Genomic DNA, 19,597 nt, shown 5'->3' with positions numbered 1-19,597 from the left:
TGATCAAGGGCTTAGGACGTTCCAGTTCAGCCCATTGCAGTTCGGCCCTGTACTGCGTTCCAGTCCAAAATTGTCAAGCCCTTCACTCGCTAACTTCCCTCCGTCTCGTTCACTCGGATGTACGTCATCGCTTACGTTGCACGAGTGCCCACTACTGGCGTAAACCGCAATGGGCTGAATTGGAACGTCCTAAGCCCTTGATCACTTGGAATCAGCCATGGAGTTGATTATTGTTTAAAAAAATTTCCTCTTTAAGAATTTGTTTAATGCAGCATCCAATTTTATAAAGGTGTGCTTGGGTTGTTTTAAAATTAAAAAATTATAATTTAAATATCAAGTTATTTGTTGTGGTAGTGATTAGACGAGATCACAACCGTACTGCATTGTGGGACATACAGGTGCCTACATATGAAGTAGACTCGCTCCCTCTGTCAAAATCAAGGGAACGAGGGTCTGTCCATAAACTTCCCTCGTCCACTTCACGAAGTGGAACGCACTTCAATATGGCAGCAGGGATTCCCCCGAGGGGAAGTGCTTAAGGAAGTTCGCAAGTGTGTGTCTAAAAGTGGACTGGAACGCAGCCTGGTTCAACTTATAAAAGATGCGTCTCGAGACCTTGCGCCTTTTCAAACCAAAACCGCTTTCTGTGTGAACCATTCCTAAGCAGAAATGGCCAAAGAAGTATTTCCATCATGTCTAGACCTTATGCAAATAGAGCTGTAGGCCTACCTTAATTCCAAGAAAGATAACCATCTCATGTGAAACTAAACGAAATACCACACATATAGACAAGATACCACACTGAGCAGAAAAGGAAAAAACAAATAGCATGTATACCCCACAAATGGACATATATAGTATAACTAGGCCTATATGATATTAAATGATGCAATAACATTAATGGATCAATACAAGAATAATGTTTGAAAGGATTAATCATGAATAGCCATTAAATAATCAAAATAATAGGCTTTTTTTTTTCTTTCTAATACGCCACATTTAACAAGATTTCATCTTAAATATGAATGACTCATTTTTACTTTTAAGTTGCATTTGTTCGGTTCTTTGTTCATCATTTTATTTGTATTGTTAAGAGATTTGCACAAGAGTTAACTGTAAACTGCAAACATTAAACTTTGCTGAAATTAAATGTCTTTAACTGGAAGTGTTCTGTTAACTCTGCTTAAAAATTGTAAACTAAACTGCAACCAACAAAACCATTAATGAAACTAACTAAAACTAAACTGAAATTTATAGGAAATTTGAAAATGAAATAAAAACTAATTTACAAATGCAAACCTAATAACCTTGGTTGGTTCCCTTTAGGAGTTTTGATGATTTATCCTTCTAAAACACTCAAATATGTAAACACAAGATTATGTGTTAAGAAGTGTGGCTTAGGAACAGCGGAGAATTTGTCTTCCAGGATGGACTCCCAGGGCCATTGGCAATTTGACGTGCATTGTTCTGAGGAAGAGGTGAAAGAAACATCCTGACAGAGAAGAGCCAAGACCCCATACTGAGACGAACTCATTGTCTTAGAGAGGGTATAACTAACACAAACACATTTCTGCTCTCATGTGACCAAGAGTGGGGCATACTATTGGAGGGGTTAAACAAACTTTGGACCTCAGTATAAAACCTCCTTTACAACAGTTTGTTAGTATTTTGGCCTGTGCCCCAAAAGGATGGAAGAAAGGTGTTCAAAAATAGAGTCTTTTCTGAAAACCCGGTTCTGATTGTGCAACATATGAGACGTGTGACATTAACACTTTGCATATTATCACACATACTGTGATAAGAAAGTAAAGCCAAAAGTGAAGGCCAATAAACATGACGACATTCTCATGTCAGAGTTCAGCATAATCATGAAAGATGAAACAGTATAGTACTGGTGAAGTATTTATTATTCTTTTTAAACTAGTGTCAGTCATTTGTTCTTTCCTGTAAAGCACTTTGAACTGCATTGATTTGTTTGGAAACATGCTGTATAAATGTAGCCACTTTATAAATAAATCACTGACTGAAGATTTAAAAAATCTTAGAAATATATACACAGTGTGTGTGTGTGTGTTCATCTGTGCTTTTCTTTGTTGTACAGCAAAAAAAAAATTTGTTTTGTTTTTTAATTTTGATATTTTTAAAGGAACAGATGATAATTGACTTACTCTGAAGTTGTATTACTCCCCTTTTTCATGAAAAAAATGATGATGAGGACCTGAAGGAGATAGCTAATTAATTTCTTGTATTAAAGTTGACTGGTTTATGGAATATGAACTGATTTACAGATTATGAGATTAGATCAAACCCAAAGATTAAGATTACATTTTGACATTTTATCTCTGCACAGCAGTGGAGTTCTGAAATGAGGAGGCAAAGTCCTCGCTGTTTTTTCATGTTATAAGCTATAGCCTATATATATATATATATTATATTACACTGTCAATGTAAAAATACAAAATATAATTGTTTTAAGTGTACATTAAGTGAAACTTGGACATAAATTTAAGTTTGATATCTATAATTTTTTATTTTACTTTTTTTATTATTTATTTATTTATGTATTGCTTGTGAACTGATGTTCAGCTGTTCTTTTAAATAGTCAACGTATTTCAGATCATCATTCATCAAAGCTCGGTAAACACTGGTCATAGACACGAAGATGTAGGCTACCTTTAATTTCACCAAACTGATTCTTCACCAAAAAAACACACAGTCATCATATTTTTCGTGCCATTTCACGTTTGATTTTGACGTGACATAAAGCGGTGATATGTAAGTGTGTACGTTGTTGTCACGTATAGTTTTGAGTTTTGTTTCATGTCCTTTATCTTGAAGTTTTCATTGTCCTGTTACTGGCTTTGTCATGTGATCCTGCCATGTGCTCGCCTTGTCACATGTCCGATGTTGTCATTGGGTAATTGTCTTGATTATGCTCACAGGTGTGTCTTGTCTAGTCATTTTATAGTCTGTGAATTTAAGCCCTCCTGTTTGCCATGCGTCAATGTTTAGTATTGATGTTGCAACTCACTGTTGATGAGTTTTCAGTTCATATTTATGGTGTCATGTCAAGGTTTAGTTTTGTATTTGCTTATGTTGGATTATCAATAAACTCCTGAACATGGGTTCTCCAAGCTTGCCTCCGGTGGACTAAATGTTACAACCGTTTACTTTTTAATTAGTCTTCACATTAACAGCATAATTTTGCACGAAAATAAGAGGCGGGATTTGTTACTTAAACCGATTATATCCAATCATAACGCGATGGTGGCGTTGCCTCCTCTCAAGTGACTTTACCTGTAATTTTGTAATATTGATTATTTTCTAAACCAAGTTTTTGAGGAGGCACTGGCTTTGCTTCGGATGAAAGACCATTTAGCTTGTGGGCATCATTCAAGACATAAACATTTCTACAGGCCTCTTAACCAGTTTGAAGAAAATTTGTTTCATGATCATGTAGGCCTATATATAATGAGTATAATGCTCTCGACTCAGCTGGACTGAGGCATTTCCACCATACAGGTGCTGTATGACTATGATGCACAAAATTATCATGATGCAGTTTTGAAGAAAACATACTTTTCACCGGTATCCTTTAAGAGGAAATTTCCCCCAAAAATGAAAATTCTGTCATCATTTACTAACCCTCAAGTTGTTCCAAACCTGTACAAATGTATTTGTTCTGCTGAACACAAAAGAAGATATTTTGAAGAAAGTTTGTAACCAGGCTGCTTTGGGCACCATGACTTAGGACAAAAAAAAAATATTATGGAAATCAATGCTCAGAACTGTTCAGCTTTCCACATTCTTCAAAATATCTTCCTTTGTGTTCAGCAGAACAAAGACATTTATACAGGTTTGGAACAACCTGAGGGTGAGTAAATGATGACATAATTTTCATTTTTGGGTGAGCTATCCCTTTGAGGATGCAAGCAGCAATCAAATCAGTCACTTATGGGGAAAAAAATTCTAAAACAACCAAATAGATTATTTATTTATTCATAAATTATTATAATCCATTATTCACTCATATATATATATATATATGACTTCAGATGCAAAAGCCTCTTAAGTGCCATCTGAAATTTTCTTCTAGAATGATAATTTTTTATCAAGCTTGTATGTTTATGTTCAGTAATTTCATTTTCATGACAGTGAACATTACCTATGAATTGTCATTATAGTGAAATTACTGAACTTAAATGAGCTTGATAAAAATGCTAATTTTAGAAGAAAATGTCAGATGGAACTTAGAGGCTTTTGCATCTGAAGTCTTCATATTTTTACTTTTAGTAAGTAATTAAAACATAATTAGTAGGATTTATGTGTTGCTGTGGTGGGGAGGCTAAATGAATATGTGGTTTTGGTGTATCGTGGGTGTGTGCTGCAGGGTGTTACGTGATTGTGGGTGCGCATGTGATCACACTGGGTGTGTTGCGGGATCAGCACTGCTGGTGCAGAGTGTTTTTTCTTTTTTTCCACCTGTGAGAAACCATTGGCATTTTCAGACTTTCATCTTGTAATTTCTTTGTCGTATCTCCACTGGCCTTGAGCTGCAGCTTGTATCTCATACACACAGGTCATCTCACCCTCTGCTGCTCTGATCTGCCCTTTTGCATAGCTAAGCAACTAGGGTATAAACTCAGATGAGTAACACCAATAATTAAGGACTTGATGGTATAATTTTACTTGAGGACATTCATTACAAGTCTGTATACTAAACCTGCTTCACTTTTTTTTTCATACAGTATGCTTGCACAAAAAGCAGGTTAAGCAGGCTAAGTTAAGATGTTCATGAATGTACAGTATATTGACTGCAATATGTTTACTGACCAGTGCAGGTGATAGTCGTCTGTTTATAAAGTCACGGTGTGGACACAAGTGTCTTTGTTTCAAATTGGTACCTTTTCCAGTTTGATAGGATGATTTTTTTTTTGCACTTTTATGTAGTATTTTAAAGAAAGTTCCAAGCCTAGAATGACACTACAAGGTGTTTAGAATTTTTTTTTGGATTAAATTGTGGATTGAATAGTTTTAACTGAAAAAGATAAAAATATGATGTCAACTGTGTCGACAACTTCACACACACACACACACAAATACTCTTGTAGAAATAAATGGAAAAATAACTAACAGTGATTTATGATGCTGATGTGTTTTTAGAAATGTTTATTTATTTAATGCGTGACGTGGTTAGTTGGCATTTCCTGCAAGCGCATTTGTTTTTGTTTTGCTTATTGTTCTCCAAAGAAAGAGATATTAAAAGAAAAATTATGAAATCACATAATATACAAGTATATAAACAAATACTTTGTTTGTCAATGGTGTTTATCCCACAATATACAAATGTTTACAATTTAGCTTCATGTGTTCGTTTATCAGCTCCTTTCACTCCCGATTGTTTGCAGTGAGCTGCATTAGCACATTGTTCCTAATGAGTCGAAGACGCACCGTTTCCCCTTTCTGGGAGCACAGGGTACGTCCCCTCCCAACCAAGCTGGAAATGAACGTTACTAGCTAGACATCTAAGTGTAAACATACCGCCCATTTTAATTTTCACTATCAATATCCATCGGAGGAAGTTGAGGGCACAATCTATGTGGCGCCTTCAAGTCTGAGAACTTTTTGTCCATATACCATATTATTTCGATTATGTCTAAAGCAATGTAAGTCACATATTTAATGAAACTTTTTCCTGTGTTTGTGCTTGGATTTATCTACATTTTATTGAATCTCTGATTTCTCAAATCACTGACCCCTTGTAGCATAAAGTAGATGGGGACATTTCCTTATAAAGATGTGATTATTCGGTTGAAGCTCTCTCCGGGGTGGAGCCGTACCTGTTGCAGTATTCGGTGGAAAGGTGCTCCCTGTCTCCTCCTAACCTGCCGAAATCAGAGTAATGATGGAGAGGAGGAGGTGGCACTTTGGCATTCCTCAAGAGGACATGCTGCTCATTAGAGCCTTCATTAAACACAGCTTAGTCTCCATTCTGATAGAGAGACCATCACAGACAATTACACTCAAGCAGGCATTTACTGCCATTAGCTCACCTGACTGAACACACCAGAACACCCAATCTCATGTTCCACCAAAGCGCTTTACATTTTGCCTCACAAGTACTACATGTACAGTGTACGAATGCAAGCAGAAATAAGAACCAAAAAGTTTTATCGTTTTTAGATGCATAATATTGAAACTAAACAGATAGGTTGAGGACATGCTTTTAAAATAATCTAAGACAATATTTGTGAATAAATTTCCAACAAATGGGAAGACTTTTTTTTATTATTGCCACTTTTTTTTCAATCACTATCTCTATTAAACTGAAAACATATTGGCAACCTTTTAATATTAATACTTCACTGATAAGACATAATTAAACTCAGATACATGGAGGATTAATGCAACATAATATTCACCTGTTTCATTGGTTTGATTGATCTATACATTAAACTTAAACATTTTCCAGAGGGGAAAAAATGATTATTTAAAGATCAATTTGAAAAGGTTTTTCCTGTATAAAAGTTTTTTCCCTCCCCCATCAACATCAACAGTCATTTCAGGACAGTGAGGATCATCTCAAACATACTCAGTCCGTTTTTTCGAATCATCGACAGTTCTGATCTCCTGCCTTTGATGGCGATACACCAGATTTGCTTCACTCGAGTCAGTGCAAGACGTAAATAACAGGATCCCTGCCACAATGTCGAGAAGTGCTGCGGACCAGCCGACGAACAGCGCGTCCCCGAACTCTGAACGGGGCAACACGTGAGGTGTGTTCTCATCGAAGAACTTTATGACGACATGATGAGCGATGTAGGAAACGGGAGTGAGCATCAACATTCCAGCGATGCATAAAAACACAGCGGCCGTGATCTTCAAACCTCGCTTGGTCCTCCGTCCCTCCTCGCTCTTGCAGCAATTGATCTGACTCATGGCAGGGATGGCGAGGAGAAGTCCGAGAAGACATGTGGCATCCGACAGGCATATCAGAACACGGGCCAGCATCCACATGGGATCGAGGCCTAGGAGAGTGTCATAGGGGCGGCACTCCGTGCCAATCACCTCGTGGAACACGCACGACTCCCAAAGCCCTTGTTCGTGGCTCTCCAAGGTAAATAGCTCAGTGGAAAGAGACAGCCACTGAGGCATAATGGTGGCCGCCAGGGAACAAAACCAGCCCCCCATCCCGATCAGCATCCCCAGAATTTCCAGAGCCACATTGCAAGGGTTTGTCATGGTTGCCTCTGACTACCGTGTCCCTCTCGGGGTCCGATGGCCTTCGGAACCTCAAGAACCTCTTCTCGATGAGAGGAATGAGAGAGGAATGAAGAGAAGAACAAAAGCACCTTGGATCCTGATATTGTACAGTTCTGCTGGCTGGTTCTTCACAGTCCGTCAGTCTTCAGTAAGAGGCACTCATCATCTGAGCACAGGAGGTAGAGGAGGTGTACACATGGGGAGAGAGGGCACTCAAACTTTAGGCCCTGCCCTCCAAGATCCTTTTCAGAGAGAGTTTGTGAGAGAGAGAGAGAGAGAGAGAGAGAGAGAGAGAGAGAGGGAGGGAGGGAGAGAGAGGGAGGGAGGGAGATATATTTTTATGCAGACCCCAATCTGGCAGTAGGAGACCAAAGGCCACACGGGATGCCATTAAACTGTAGACAGGATGCCATTAAAATCAGGATTGTTGTCATTTTCAAGGGACAAACTGTTTTGATTTCACTACCCCATTAGTTTTTGTTTGTATCTTTTCATTTGATTTCCCTGCTATCGGCAACAGCACTTTGCCGTAGGGGTTGCCATGAGGAAAAGAGAAAGGTTTATAAAGGGAGGAAAGTTTTCACTGTTTTGAGTTTTTTAAGAAACGAGTGGGTGAGAGATAAGCTCCGCTAAGTGCCGGGCAGTCCATTCTTCGACCCACAGCAATTGCACAGCAAATATGCTGCGTACCTAACAAGCCGACTTTAACTCCTGGATGGTTATTTATTTATTTAATTTTTATTGGAAAAATAAAAAAATGTGGATTGATACAGTGGGATCTGAAAGAATTATTATTCTTTTTAATTATATTTTTGGTTACAGTAGACATTCTCTTGACGAGCCTATAATTAACGTTGCACTTACATGTCCACTAACTCTCATTGGAGTATAAGTAGACTGTTACGGGTAGAATTAGGGTTAGATTAGAATAAGTTGACATACTGAAAAGTTACTTATAGTCAGTAGACTGTCTGTTGGAGGACCAGCACAATAAAGAGTAAGGAGATAGTAAGCAGATAGTCTACTAATACTCTAATGAGAGTTATACGTCAATAAAATGTCTGAAGGGGAGTATTACCATATTTTTTCATGACAGATCATATTCTATGCAGAACAATTTTTGTACTGTATGTAATATATGTTCCACAAGTTAGTACAAATCCTGATTATTCGTTTAAATGACCCATGATGGAGAATGAGAGCGTCCTGTGATTCAGTCTGACCATTCGTACAGAACAGTGTCACTGATTGACCTATTTGATGTCCTATAGAAATAGTGCAGAATTTTTCCTTTTATATAATTCATTCACATTTATGCATTTGGCAGATACTTTTATCCAAATCCACTTCCATTGCATTCAAGCTAAATGTTTGGCCGGTATGTGTGTTCCCTGGAAATCGAAACCACTTGGCATTGTTAGTGTCATGCTTCAGTTGAGCTACAGAAACACGAAACATTTTATTTTCGATTTTCAATATAGCCTTTTGTGGCCTTTCTGAGTGCAAAGTGGTGCAAGAAAATATCATTTTGAGTTTCAAAGGCCTTCCTACATCACATGCAACATCTGTTTGTGTTAAACATTAAGCTATTAAACATATAGCCTTCATGTTTTGATCAGATTGATCATCATGGTTACTAACAAAAATAAATGTTTCAAGTGCAGTTAAGTTTTGTGCATTAAAGCGTTGTCATTTATGCATGTGCATCAAAGTATTTTCTTACTGTGCATAAAAATAAAAAATAAAAATAAATGAGAATGAGAATGTGACCTGAAGTGTGAGGCTGTCTCATTTGATCTGGCTTCTGCAGGATGTGGAATAGTGATGAGATAGAAGTGTTCATTGGACAACAGAATGCCACGTATGGCAGTGGCTGAAGAACAAATCTATGACGTGAAACAGTGGCTCGCCACAAACACATAATTGGCTCTCAACAAACACATAATTAACACACACACATTTCAGACCTTGTCTGAAAAAGATTTTGATTACAGTTAGTTGAGCAAAAAAAAAAAACTTACATTTTTTTGGAGAAGTTCAGCATGAAAAAATAAAACTCTTTCATTTACTCACATTAATGTCATTCCAAATCAATATGTTTTTTTGAAATCGAACATGGTCACTATTCACTTATGAAAAAGAGTAGCATCAACATTCTTCTAAACTTCTTTTCTGGATACGAGGGTACATTAATTATGACAAAATTGCTGTTTTTATATGATCTATTCCTTTAAATCCCTGTAGAAGTTGATAAGGGATGTTGAGGTTATTATATATAATTATTATAATAAAGAAATTGAGCTCTAAAGCCACTTCTAGAAATAAATATATTTAATGGCCTCGTCTCTCTCTCTCTCTCTCTCTCTCTCTCTCTCTCTCTCTCTCTCTCTCTCTCTCTCTCTCTCTCTCTCTCTCTGATATTTTGTATATTGTTCCACATAATATGTATTTATATTTTTAATGACATTTAAATTAGTTTGACAATAGGCTGAATAAACTACAGCATACAAGTGCACCCGTTTGTTACTTACCTTTTTAGGTTTGATCTATGATGCAGCATTAAAGGCTAGAGGTTAGATGATTGAAAAGATATTACAAACTGAGGACTACAATACTCAAATTTAATTATTCATATTAAGAAATATGCAGAGGTTTAAAATGTGTATAAGGTAAGCCAGTACAGTGTGTCATGTGATTGAATATAGGCCTCAAAGAGAGAGAAAAAATGAAATGGGGAAGGTTGTATGTTCATGCAACAAACAATAACCAATAAACCAGAACAAATAAAATACTTTGTTCATAAATTATTATAGATACTCACTGGAGTAAAAAGGGTGTAAAATGCTACTACAACAACACATCTACAACTGTTGCTTCATGTAGAAAAAAAGAGCTATAGCTGCCATCACTAGATGGCGCTATTATACTAAAAATGGAAACTACATCAAGTAACTATGAAGCGTTTGATTTTCTGTGATAAGGTGTAAACGGTATTTTCTGATTTCTAGAAAATGTTCAAAATGATATTACAAAAGTTTACCACGCAATCACGAAAGGAAACGTATGGAATTGTAGATAAGCCACTTTTTTTAAAACGTTTTTTATTTTACTTAAAAAAATAATAATAATTATATAGCCTACATAATACACTTTAAATAAAAAATTCCCAATGAGATAAACGTTGCTTTGAAAATGTATAGGTCTATTTATTAAAAATTATTTTTTTTAAAAATCACAAAAAGCACACCCATCACATGGTTCAGGGAAAAAAATATGCATCCACTTCCATCAACAACAATCCCAAAATCATACGAGCGCCACTATTGGCTTACTTTCATATACGTATGCATTCGGAGGTGGTGCTTATGCAAATACGCCTGCCCGAATATGGACAGTGTGGAATGAAAGATGGTAGATAGAGTCAAACATGGAGGACCGACACACAGAGTCATGAGAGCGCTGCAAAACTTTTTGGAAAAGGTGGATGCAGGACTGCCTGTGTCGATTTGACCCGCGGTTGTTTCTTCGTCGTGAAGTTTTCTGTTTCCGAGAGTTGATGGGAGTTAAACTTTTGTAATGCAGTAGAAAGTTGTGATATATTTGTTGTTGGAGTAAAGGAAGGGGGTCCCAGCAGCGCTATGCCGTGGGTGAGCAGCTGTAAGCGGAGAGAGAGCTCGGAGCTGCCGCTGCCCCCGGGCTGGGAGGAAGCCAGGGATTTTGATGGCAGAGTCTTTTACATTGACCACAACACTCGACAAACTTCATGGATCGACCCCAGAGACAGGTAAAAGTGACCGTGAGAGGTGCTGCATGCTTTATTGGCTGAAGTTTGATGATTGTTTGGTTGTAGAGGGCGGGGGCTCAGATTGAAGTGATGATTAAGAAGCGAGGGAAGTTGCACAGTTAGGAATGGAAGTGTTTTCATTCCACAGGCCAGAGCTGACACAGTGTAACATGGCTGGCTGTTTCTTTGTGCTTGTCATGCCAATTTACCGGTACATTATGTGCAAATAATACACGTTTCTTGTCTTTCAATGACTGTTCACCTGAAAAAGTCCAGTAAAATGGCTATTCAATATTGTATAGTGTTGTTTGTATGAACTTCCTTGTCTTATTACTATTTGGTTGGATTTGTATGAAACAGCATCAAGAAAGAGGCAACCTTTTCGATGATGTTGTCCCTACAATGTTTGATGGTAGGCTATTAAACAAGTCCCAAGTTTAATACTTGACAGTGCATGCAAGTTATGTTGCTTAAACGTACAGTAGAACTCCAAGATTATTGCAAAATTATGATTAAAGAAGATGTGTGAAGCTATAAATAATTTATGAGTTATATTATTTCTATTGTGTGTTTATATCGTGATGAATTTATTTGCTGTTAAAATATAAGAAATATATAATATAATGTAAAAATCATATAGTATATTAACTGTATATATGTTTATAAAATGATTAACACTAATTATAATGTGATGACATTTTAATAAGCATCCTAAAATCTTCCCTTGTCACAAAATAATCAGTGTCAGTGAATACCATTTCAAAGACTATTTACTATAAATTCAATTCAGAATAGAATAGATATTGACGCGAGGTGCCTTAAGTGTGATAAAGATTTGATTTGATTATACCTGGATCCCCCATTATCAGTGTCAACAATTTAGCTATTCCTAATTGTCAGTCAAATATAAAAGGTACACATTGGCATTTGCCCCTTGTCACCTGCATCATTTACCTCATTTGTCATCTTGGCTAAATCTAGATGTAACAGCATGTATCATTCATGGATCTTTCCTGGGTCAGGAAAGAATGCTCTCTCTTTTACTTTTGTCTTCGAAAAATCATTATAGAATGTGTGGTGGTCTCTATGCAGTAAGTTTGAACATTTCTGAATTTCGAATATCAACAGAAAACAGTTTGCACCATTGCTTCAGTTTTCCTAAGAAATAGTAGAAAGGCAAATCACATACTGTATTTTATTGCTATTTTAATTTATCTATTAAAAGCATATATTTTTCCTCCTTTATTTTTATTTTTTAAATGGTCACATAATGTAAACAGTGTGCAAATGAAAGAGAGAATTGAACTGTAGTTCCAAGAGTTCCTTGTGCAAATATGTATGGAATGCTAGTTGGGCCGCTGGGAAAGCAGTGTGGATGTGCTTTTGTGAGGTTTGTATTTTCACCAGCAGAGAAACCAGCCTTTCAGCCCAACTCATTTAAACACAAGTTCACTTGAAGCCTGTAAATTAAACAGAGGGGATTTTGCCTTGAGGGTAGTTAACATGGTTTCATTTTAATTTGTAGGGTCACTCATGTCAAAACAATGAGCAAAGCATACCACCACCTCAAAGGCAGTTCTGTCATTGTATGACTGTAATTGGATGGTCACATTGTGCTGAGAACAGATAATTTGGATTACATTTTCACCACTAATGTTTGCTGTAAGGTAATAATAATAACAATAAATTATTTTTGCTCTATTTTGAGTAAAAATTTCCAAAAGCAAACGTGATTTTAGCCTCTCAAATAAGTGAATCTACTTTTGTTATTGGCATTAACATCACACCGCTGTCATAGGCATGGACTCTGCAACATCCCACACAAATAGAAAGTCTTTCACTTTTGCATTCATTGCTCTTGTTATGTGGTGTATTTCGTTTTCGTTCTGAAGCATCTTTAACGCCTTCTTCCACTTTTCCTGTCCTTTTCAAGAGAAGGAATGGAGATAGCTTGAAATTAATCAAGATAAGAAAGAAAAACCTGATCTGCTTGAAGGCTCCCCTCGACAAAGTCATGTGACATGCTTTTGTAATGTGAAGCTGATTAGAGTCTGAGAAATCTCATATTTTCATGTCAGGAGAGCGGTAAGGAGTTATCCTGCAGATGTTGAGGTGGACATGTGAGGACAACACATTGAACTGGGGCGCTCATGTGGGCGACATGAGTTAAAGCTGGTCTCATGACATTCTCTCCCTTTTCCTCTCTCTCTTCTTCTCAGTGTTTTCTGTCATTGAGTCAGTATGAATGGCAAAATAGCTGAAAATAATACAAGAACATCCACAATGGAACTTGTAAATCAAGCAGCAGAGTTACTAATGCGCTGTATAGTCTCTGATTATGCCATAATTCTGCATTTATTTGTCCTGTCTGTACCTAAACTAAATTTGTAGGTTTACAACATTACAATCTGATTACAGTCGTGTCCATTGTGGACTTTATTGAATGCATATCTGTTAAGACTAACCGTTGTTCTCTCAGAAAAAGTGCAAGTGCTGGTCATATTTAGTATTGTCTCATGCACATTTGGCAGTAAAGCAATGATTTTGATTTGACATGCAAATGCATGAGATTTGTGGAAAGTTAATTGACACCTAGTTCATTATATTGGCTTAATTAGAAAGAAAAATATTCTGACAGAGTAACCGAGTTGGTAGTTCTTATCAGATATCTTTATCTATTCCTCAGGCTCTTAAAGGGATAGTTCACCCAAAATTTTTATTTCTCTCATCATTTACTCACCCTCAAGTTGTTCCAAACCTGATTGAATTTCTTCTGCTGAACACAAAAGAAGATATTTTGAAGAATATGGGGTTGATGGGCCTTATTGACTTCCATAGAATGGAAAAAATATATATATTATGGTAGTCAATGGGCCAATCAACTGTTTGGTTACCCAAATTATATTTGGTTACCCTTTTGTGTTCATACAAGAGATTCATACAGGTTTGGCAAGTCAATTATAAAAAAATTTTTTGGTTACCCTTTAATATAGTAATTTCTGGGAACCTTTAATGACAAACAAGGCCATAGAGCATTAGAGTGGAATATAATTCACTATGAAAACTAAAAGCCTGATCCATCATTTTTGAAATTCCAGCTTTCCTGTCCTTGATTTTACTTTGAGCTTGCGTTTATGGACATTTTCTGTAGTCCTTTACCATTATTTTCAGAGATTATTTGAGGTACTGCTTCAGAGCTCTAATCACTGGTACACCCTACCTCAAAAATAAAATAATTGTAGTTAATACATAATGATTATTAATTACATTTATGTTGTTATTATTATTCAAAAAAGAATAATCAGAGGAAATGAAGTTGATCCTGGGCATGATGTTTTACACCACCACCTTGTTTGAGCATCAACTGTGCACCAGTGAACATGAGTTTTCGGGTTTTCAGGCCCAGTGACGGCTTGTAGTGAAAGTTGGAATCAGTGTGTGAATTCACTGCACAGTCACCTGGGAAACCACTGGAGCTCCTCTGTGAAACAGGGCCATCTTCCAGCACCTGCCCCTCACTCCCTAACTGCATGCTACCAGTTCTCTTTTGGACAAATAGAAAACCTTCATTGATATCCTAAAAGCATACCCCAAACCCAAACCTGTTTTTGCCTCTGTGTTGTGTTGTGTTTGCTTGTAAGCGTCCTTTAGGATGTATCTGTAAAGTTTTAATCATTCTTAGCTGGGTGTGACTTCCATCGAAAAAAAGGTGAAAAATTATTCTGTGGTATTGCATTTCTGCCATGGCTTGAACTTGTCACATGACTGCAATTTGAGCAGCAAACCTCGCAGTGATGTCTGTGCAAAAAAGAAGTCTATAATATTTTAGAATTCATCTCTAAAATTTAGTGTGAACGTTATTATCTTTAATCTCAATATCATAAAAGAGGTCTTTTTATACAATATTTTCAGTATTGTCTTCAGTGCTTTAGTTTACAAGAGGGGCTTTGCGGAAGGAAGGGCGCTTCACCTCGGCAAGACAATAGTCGGGTAAACAGCGAATATCGCCTGCGTCCGCTTGCCGTAAAGACTGTCCGCTGCATGGTTTCCTAAGGTGACTCCCTAAGAGTCCGTTCTCCTTCGTCCACTTGCTCCAGCGTAGTTTCTGTGGGGAGGCTCTTGTGACTGTGGAATGAGTGCAATGTCAGGCATGCTTACACTAATGCCTGAGGGACTCTGCCCGTGATCGGCCCTAGACAAAGCTGCCCAATGGAGGCAGCAGTTCCCACGTGTCTTCCCTCCCTCCATGCCCAGGCCCCAGCGGCTCTCCCTTTATTCTTTACAGGCTCTGTTATGCAATGGCCACAGCCAGGCCTGCCGCTTGGCAAAGGGAAGCTTTTATACGGGGTCACAAAGCACACCAAATTCAATTATTCTGGAAAGTGGAAGCCGTGTTGCCAGCGCCAAAAGGTTATTCACATGAGCGCAAGCCCCTCAGTGCTATTTTGCTTCCCTTGGTGTTTTCATTATGTCAGTTAAGGGAGGGCAAGTTTTTTTTTTTGTTAAAAGGGGGTTGGTGAACATGGCTTTTGTTTCATGCGGAGTGTGTTTGTTTAGAAGGTTTGACAACAGTTTGTGTAGATACTATGTACTCCAATTATTGTCATGGGCTTGGGCTCTATATATGACGAGAGATTACAAACACATCCTTGTAAAGGCATAGGGTTCAAGCATCTTTTTTAGGTTTCAAATTTCTTGTGACTACACCAGACCACCTCAATTAAGCAATACATTTAGGAACTCACATTACGTTCTTAAAGGATTAGTTCACTTTCAAAAAATGTTTTGCTGATAATTTACTCACCCCGATGTCATCCAAGATATCCATGTCTTTCTTTCTTCAGTCGAAAAGAAATTAAGGCTTTTGAGGAAAACATTCCAGGATTTTTCTACACAGAGTGGACTTCAATGGCAACAATCTATCCCAATGTTCAAAGAAGTTTCAAATGTCCGTCTCAATGCAGCTTCAAAGTCTCTACACGATCCCAGTCGAGAAATAAGGGTCTTATGTAGAGAAACGATCAGTCATTTTCTAAAAAAAATAAAATACCGGTATATACTTTTTAACCTCAAATGCCCGTCTTGTACCATCTCTGAGATGCGCCACGTATTACGTCATCACGTTGGAAAGGTCACGAAAAAAAGAAATAGAAAAAAAGATGTTGGACGATTTTGAAGTTGGAGGAGAAAATGAGATGGAGTTTTTCGCCCTTCCCTACCTTTTTGAACCAGAGTACAGAGACAAATAACTTAGATGACGTGACGCGTGACCTTTACAACGGGATGACGCAATGCGTGGCGCAACTCAAAGATGGTACACGACGGGCATGTGTGGTTAAAAAGTATATAATTTTTTTTTTTATGAAAATAACCGATCGTTTCGCTGGATAAGACCCTTATTTCTCGACTGGGATTGTGTTGAGCATTTGAAGCTGCATTGAGACAGATATGAACCTTCTTTGAACATTGGAATTTGGTTGCCATTGAAGTTCATTAAATGGAGAGAAATCCTGGAATGTTTTCCTCAAAAACCTTACCGGTAATTTCATTTTGACTGAAGAAAGAAAGACATGGATATATTGGATGACATGGGGGTGAGTAAATTATTAGGACATTTTTTTTATTTTTTTTATTAACTAATCCTTTAAGAACACAGTAAATTTGGCTATTTAGTGGATTAATTATATTTTGTTTATGATGTTTAATCATATATTTCATTTTCAGTTAATTGTACCAATGAGTTTTTAAGATGCTGACTTCAGTTTTAAAAAAAGAAGCAAGAGTTGAGTTTTGCACAATTCCATTGCACCCTGACTAGATGTTTTGAACTTTATTAGAACTTTAGTTTTGAACTTTATTATGTTCAGTAAAATCTAGTCTCGGTTGACCTCTAATTTGAAATTTATTGTTGAAGATAACCCCTTGAGATGAGACATCTCATTTTCGAGGACCCCCTTCGAAAACGAGATGTCTCCTCTCAAGGGGTTATCTTCAACAATAACTTTATAAACCATATAAATACATTTATAAACAATAAATTTGTAATTTATTAAAAACAATAAATTACAATACATTTTTTAAACCAAGTCCCTGTAAAGTCAAAATTAAGTATGTGTTCTGAGTTTGTCACACCACAGAGAAATGTGTTATTAGCCACCCAGCCAAATTTGAATGATAAAAAAAGCTATCAGAATCTTGCTGGGGGCGTGTCCACTGGCTGCGCTGAAACCACGCCCACTCGCGGGAAAGCTGCAGTCGCCACACTCAACTGTGGAGTTACTGTGTGGACTACCTACTATAATTATAATAACATAGGCACACAAGGCAACTTACACTCATTGGTTGGCACGCAGGCGCGACGGGAGGATGAAGGCCGAGGCGGGAGATAGTCGGTTCGGCCCCATTCACCAGTAACAGCAGATTATCAGTGAATCCCAGTTGTCTCCCGTGTAAAATGATCACTACAGAGGCGGGTTTTGGCGGCAATCTTCAGTTCTCCACAAAATTAATCCACCTCTTCTTGATGTGATCGTTTTTCGAAAATTTAAATGAGGACACCGATCTGTTTTGTAAGTGATCGCATCCAGGATACGCATTTCCGTGACGAAGGCATAGCTAGCTAGCAAACTGTAGGCTGTAGTAACTAATAGTATTGTAATAGTTGTAACTCGCGATTGAGCGGAAAACTAATGTGAATGTGCTCTATTGTTAGGGGAGGGGCATGTGTCAGTGGCTCCAGTGCCTCATCAAGTAGGGGCGGGGCCAGGAACTCAGGGCCTCCAGTGCGCCCAAAAAATCCGGAACACAGCAATGGTAAAAACTGTTTAACGGTCTAACTCCACAATTCAGTACTTTACAGTCTTTGTAATATGTTTTAGCAATACATTTCTAGCATTTATAATGCGTTTAGATTTTTTTTTTTAGAATTGACCTTACAAGCAATTTAATCTCTATTTGAAGCATACAGACTATATTAAAGCCACACAAAGACAAACGATTTACTGAAAAATGCTCAATATTCCAGCCTAGGGTGAAGTCATTATGCACTTTAATAACGATTTGGGAGAAGTATGTAATTATGAAATTTAAAGTGCCCCTATTATGCTATTTTAAAGGTTCCTAATTTTGTTTTGGAGGTCTCTTACTACAGGTTTACATGCAAAGGTCAAAAAACACTTTGATGTTCTCATAATATACATTGCACATCACCATGATTCTCAAACGACTCAACGGATAAATCAGTCTCTCTAAATCCCTATTATCCGCGAGCCTTCTCTGCTCTGATTGGCCAGACAGTTTCGATTACTAATAACTAAATACATACAGTCAATAACTACATTTAAGCTCTGTCTGAAGGCTTCCTAAAGCTCAGCGATTGTATACAGTAAAGACAGTTACGAGGCCGTCGATTTTACCATATCAATCCGAGCGCGAGTCCGATGATGAAACGTTAATGGAAGAACTAGTTAATCAAGCCGCATACATTAGCCGAGCACTAACGTGAATGTATCATAGTTTGCAAACCAAATCTTGCTCCATCCTTTATCTTTACTCAAAGAATAACAGACAATCTACATTAATAGACACAGTTTTAGGTAATAGTGGCTCACAGCTGATTTGTCGAACTATTTCAGTAAGACAGTAATAACATGAGTTAGTGGGTTAGCCGGAAACTTACACAATATAAAACACAAAACTACGTAATTTTAATTACTTGGTAGAAAATATATACATCAATAATTATTCACACTTACAGGTTGTGATTCTGAGGAGCAAGCTGGTCCAAATAAACTGAGTGGGCCTAAACTGACCCAACTTTCTAGAGCAGGTGTTTTCGAATAACGTTTTGAACTCCGAGATTGGAGAAGCAGTCGTCAGTAAAATTGACCTTTTTTTTTGTTTTTCGGACGCATCCTGGAAAAACTACCGGTATGGATTTTTCCTAATAACTGATTGTATCATTGCTTATTGGTGCCAATTAATCGCCGATTTTAATCTGTGTAGTCTTAATGCAGACTAGTGCGTAATGAGTGCAAGTGGTCTGTATCAGTTGTTTTTAAGCTCTGTCAGTGACACTTCTGTGTTTTAACAGAAATGTTGCTTTCATTTCATGTAATATTTTAGCTGCAAGAGAAACTGTTTATTTTACATTCACTACTATTCAAAAGTTTGCGGTCGCAGGATTTTTTTACGTTTTCAAGTTTGGATATTGATATTTTCTCCTGTACAGTCATCTGCATTTTCTTATTTATCATTATTTTTTTACATTATTAACAGTTTATCATTATTAATTCACTTTAGTAAAGGTGGACACCATATTTAATTTGATGTTGAATTGTTTCCAGTAAACCAAAAACACCACAGTTGGTTAAAAGTAAGTAAAAGTATAACTGTTTTTCCATTGCATTTACTGATTTAAAGGGTTGAGCTTGTGAGTGAGAGCATCATCTGATTCCTGTTATCAGACTGCTCACTCATGTGTCAGTGGTGTAGCTTTTGGTCAAGGCCGCATGTCCTGTTGTTTATGGCATATTTTTTTGGACAGTTTGT

At 37.3% G+C, this 19,597-nt stretch overlaps 2 protein-coding genes across 2 annotated transcripts in view; one reads left to right on the top strand and one right to left on the bottom strand.

The window, feature by feature from the left end:
• Positions 1–5,167: 5,167 nt before the first annotated feature.
• Positions 5,168–7,468, bottom strand: cldn33b (claudin 33b). Its single transcript, XM_079627552.1, has one exon. The coding sequence runs from the start codon at positions 7,240–7,242 to the stop codon at positions 6,583–6,585; it is 660 nt and encodes a 219-aa protein (XP_079483678.1). The 5' UTR covers positions 7,243–7,468; the 3' UTR covers positions 5,168–6,582.
• A 3,205-nt stretch (positions 7,469–10,673) lies between these two features.
• Positions 10,674–19,597, top strand: part of wwc3 (WWC family member 3) — a 39,732-nt gene continuing 30,808 nt past the window's right edge. The window contains exon 1 of the mRNA XM_079628546.1: positions 10,674–11,047. Coding sequence (XP_079484672.1) covers positions 10,902–11,047 — 146 coding nt within the window. The 5' untranslated portion in view covers positions 10,674–10,901. The remainder of the gene's footprint in view (positions 11,048–19,597) is intronic.

This window comes from Phoxinus phoxinus (genome assembly GCF_949152265.1).
Source record: "Phoxinus phoxinus genome assembly, chromosome: 11".
In the NCBI taxonomy this organism is placed as follows: Eukaryota; Metazoa; Chordata; class Actinopteri; order Cypriniformes; family Leuciscidae; genus Phoxinus; species Phoxinus phoxinus.
This window is presented reverse-complemented; position numbering and strand designations above follow the sequence as displayed.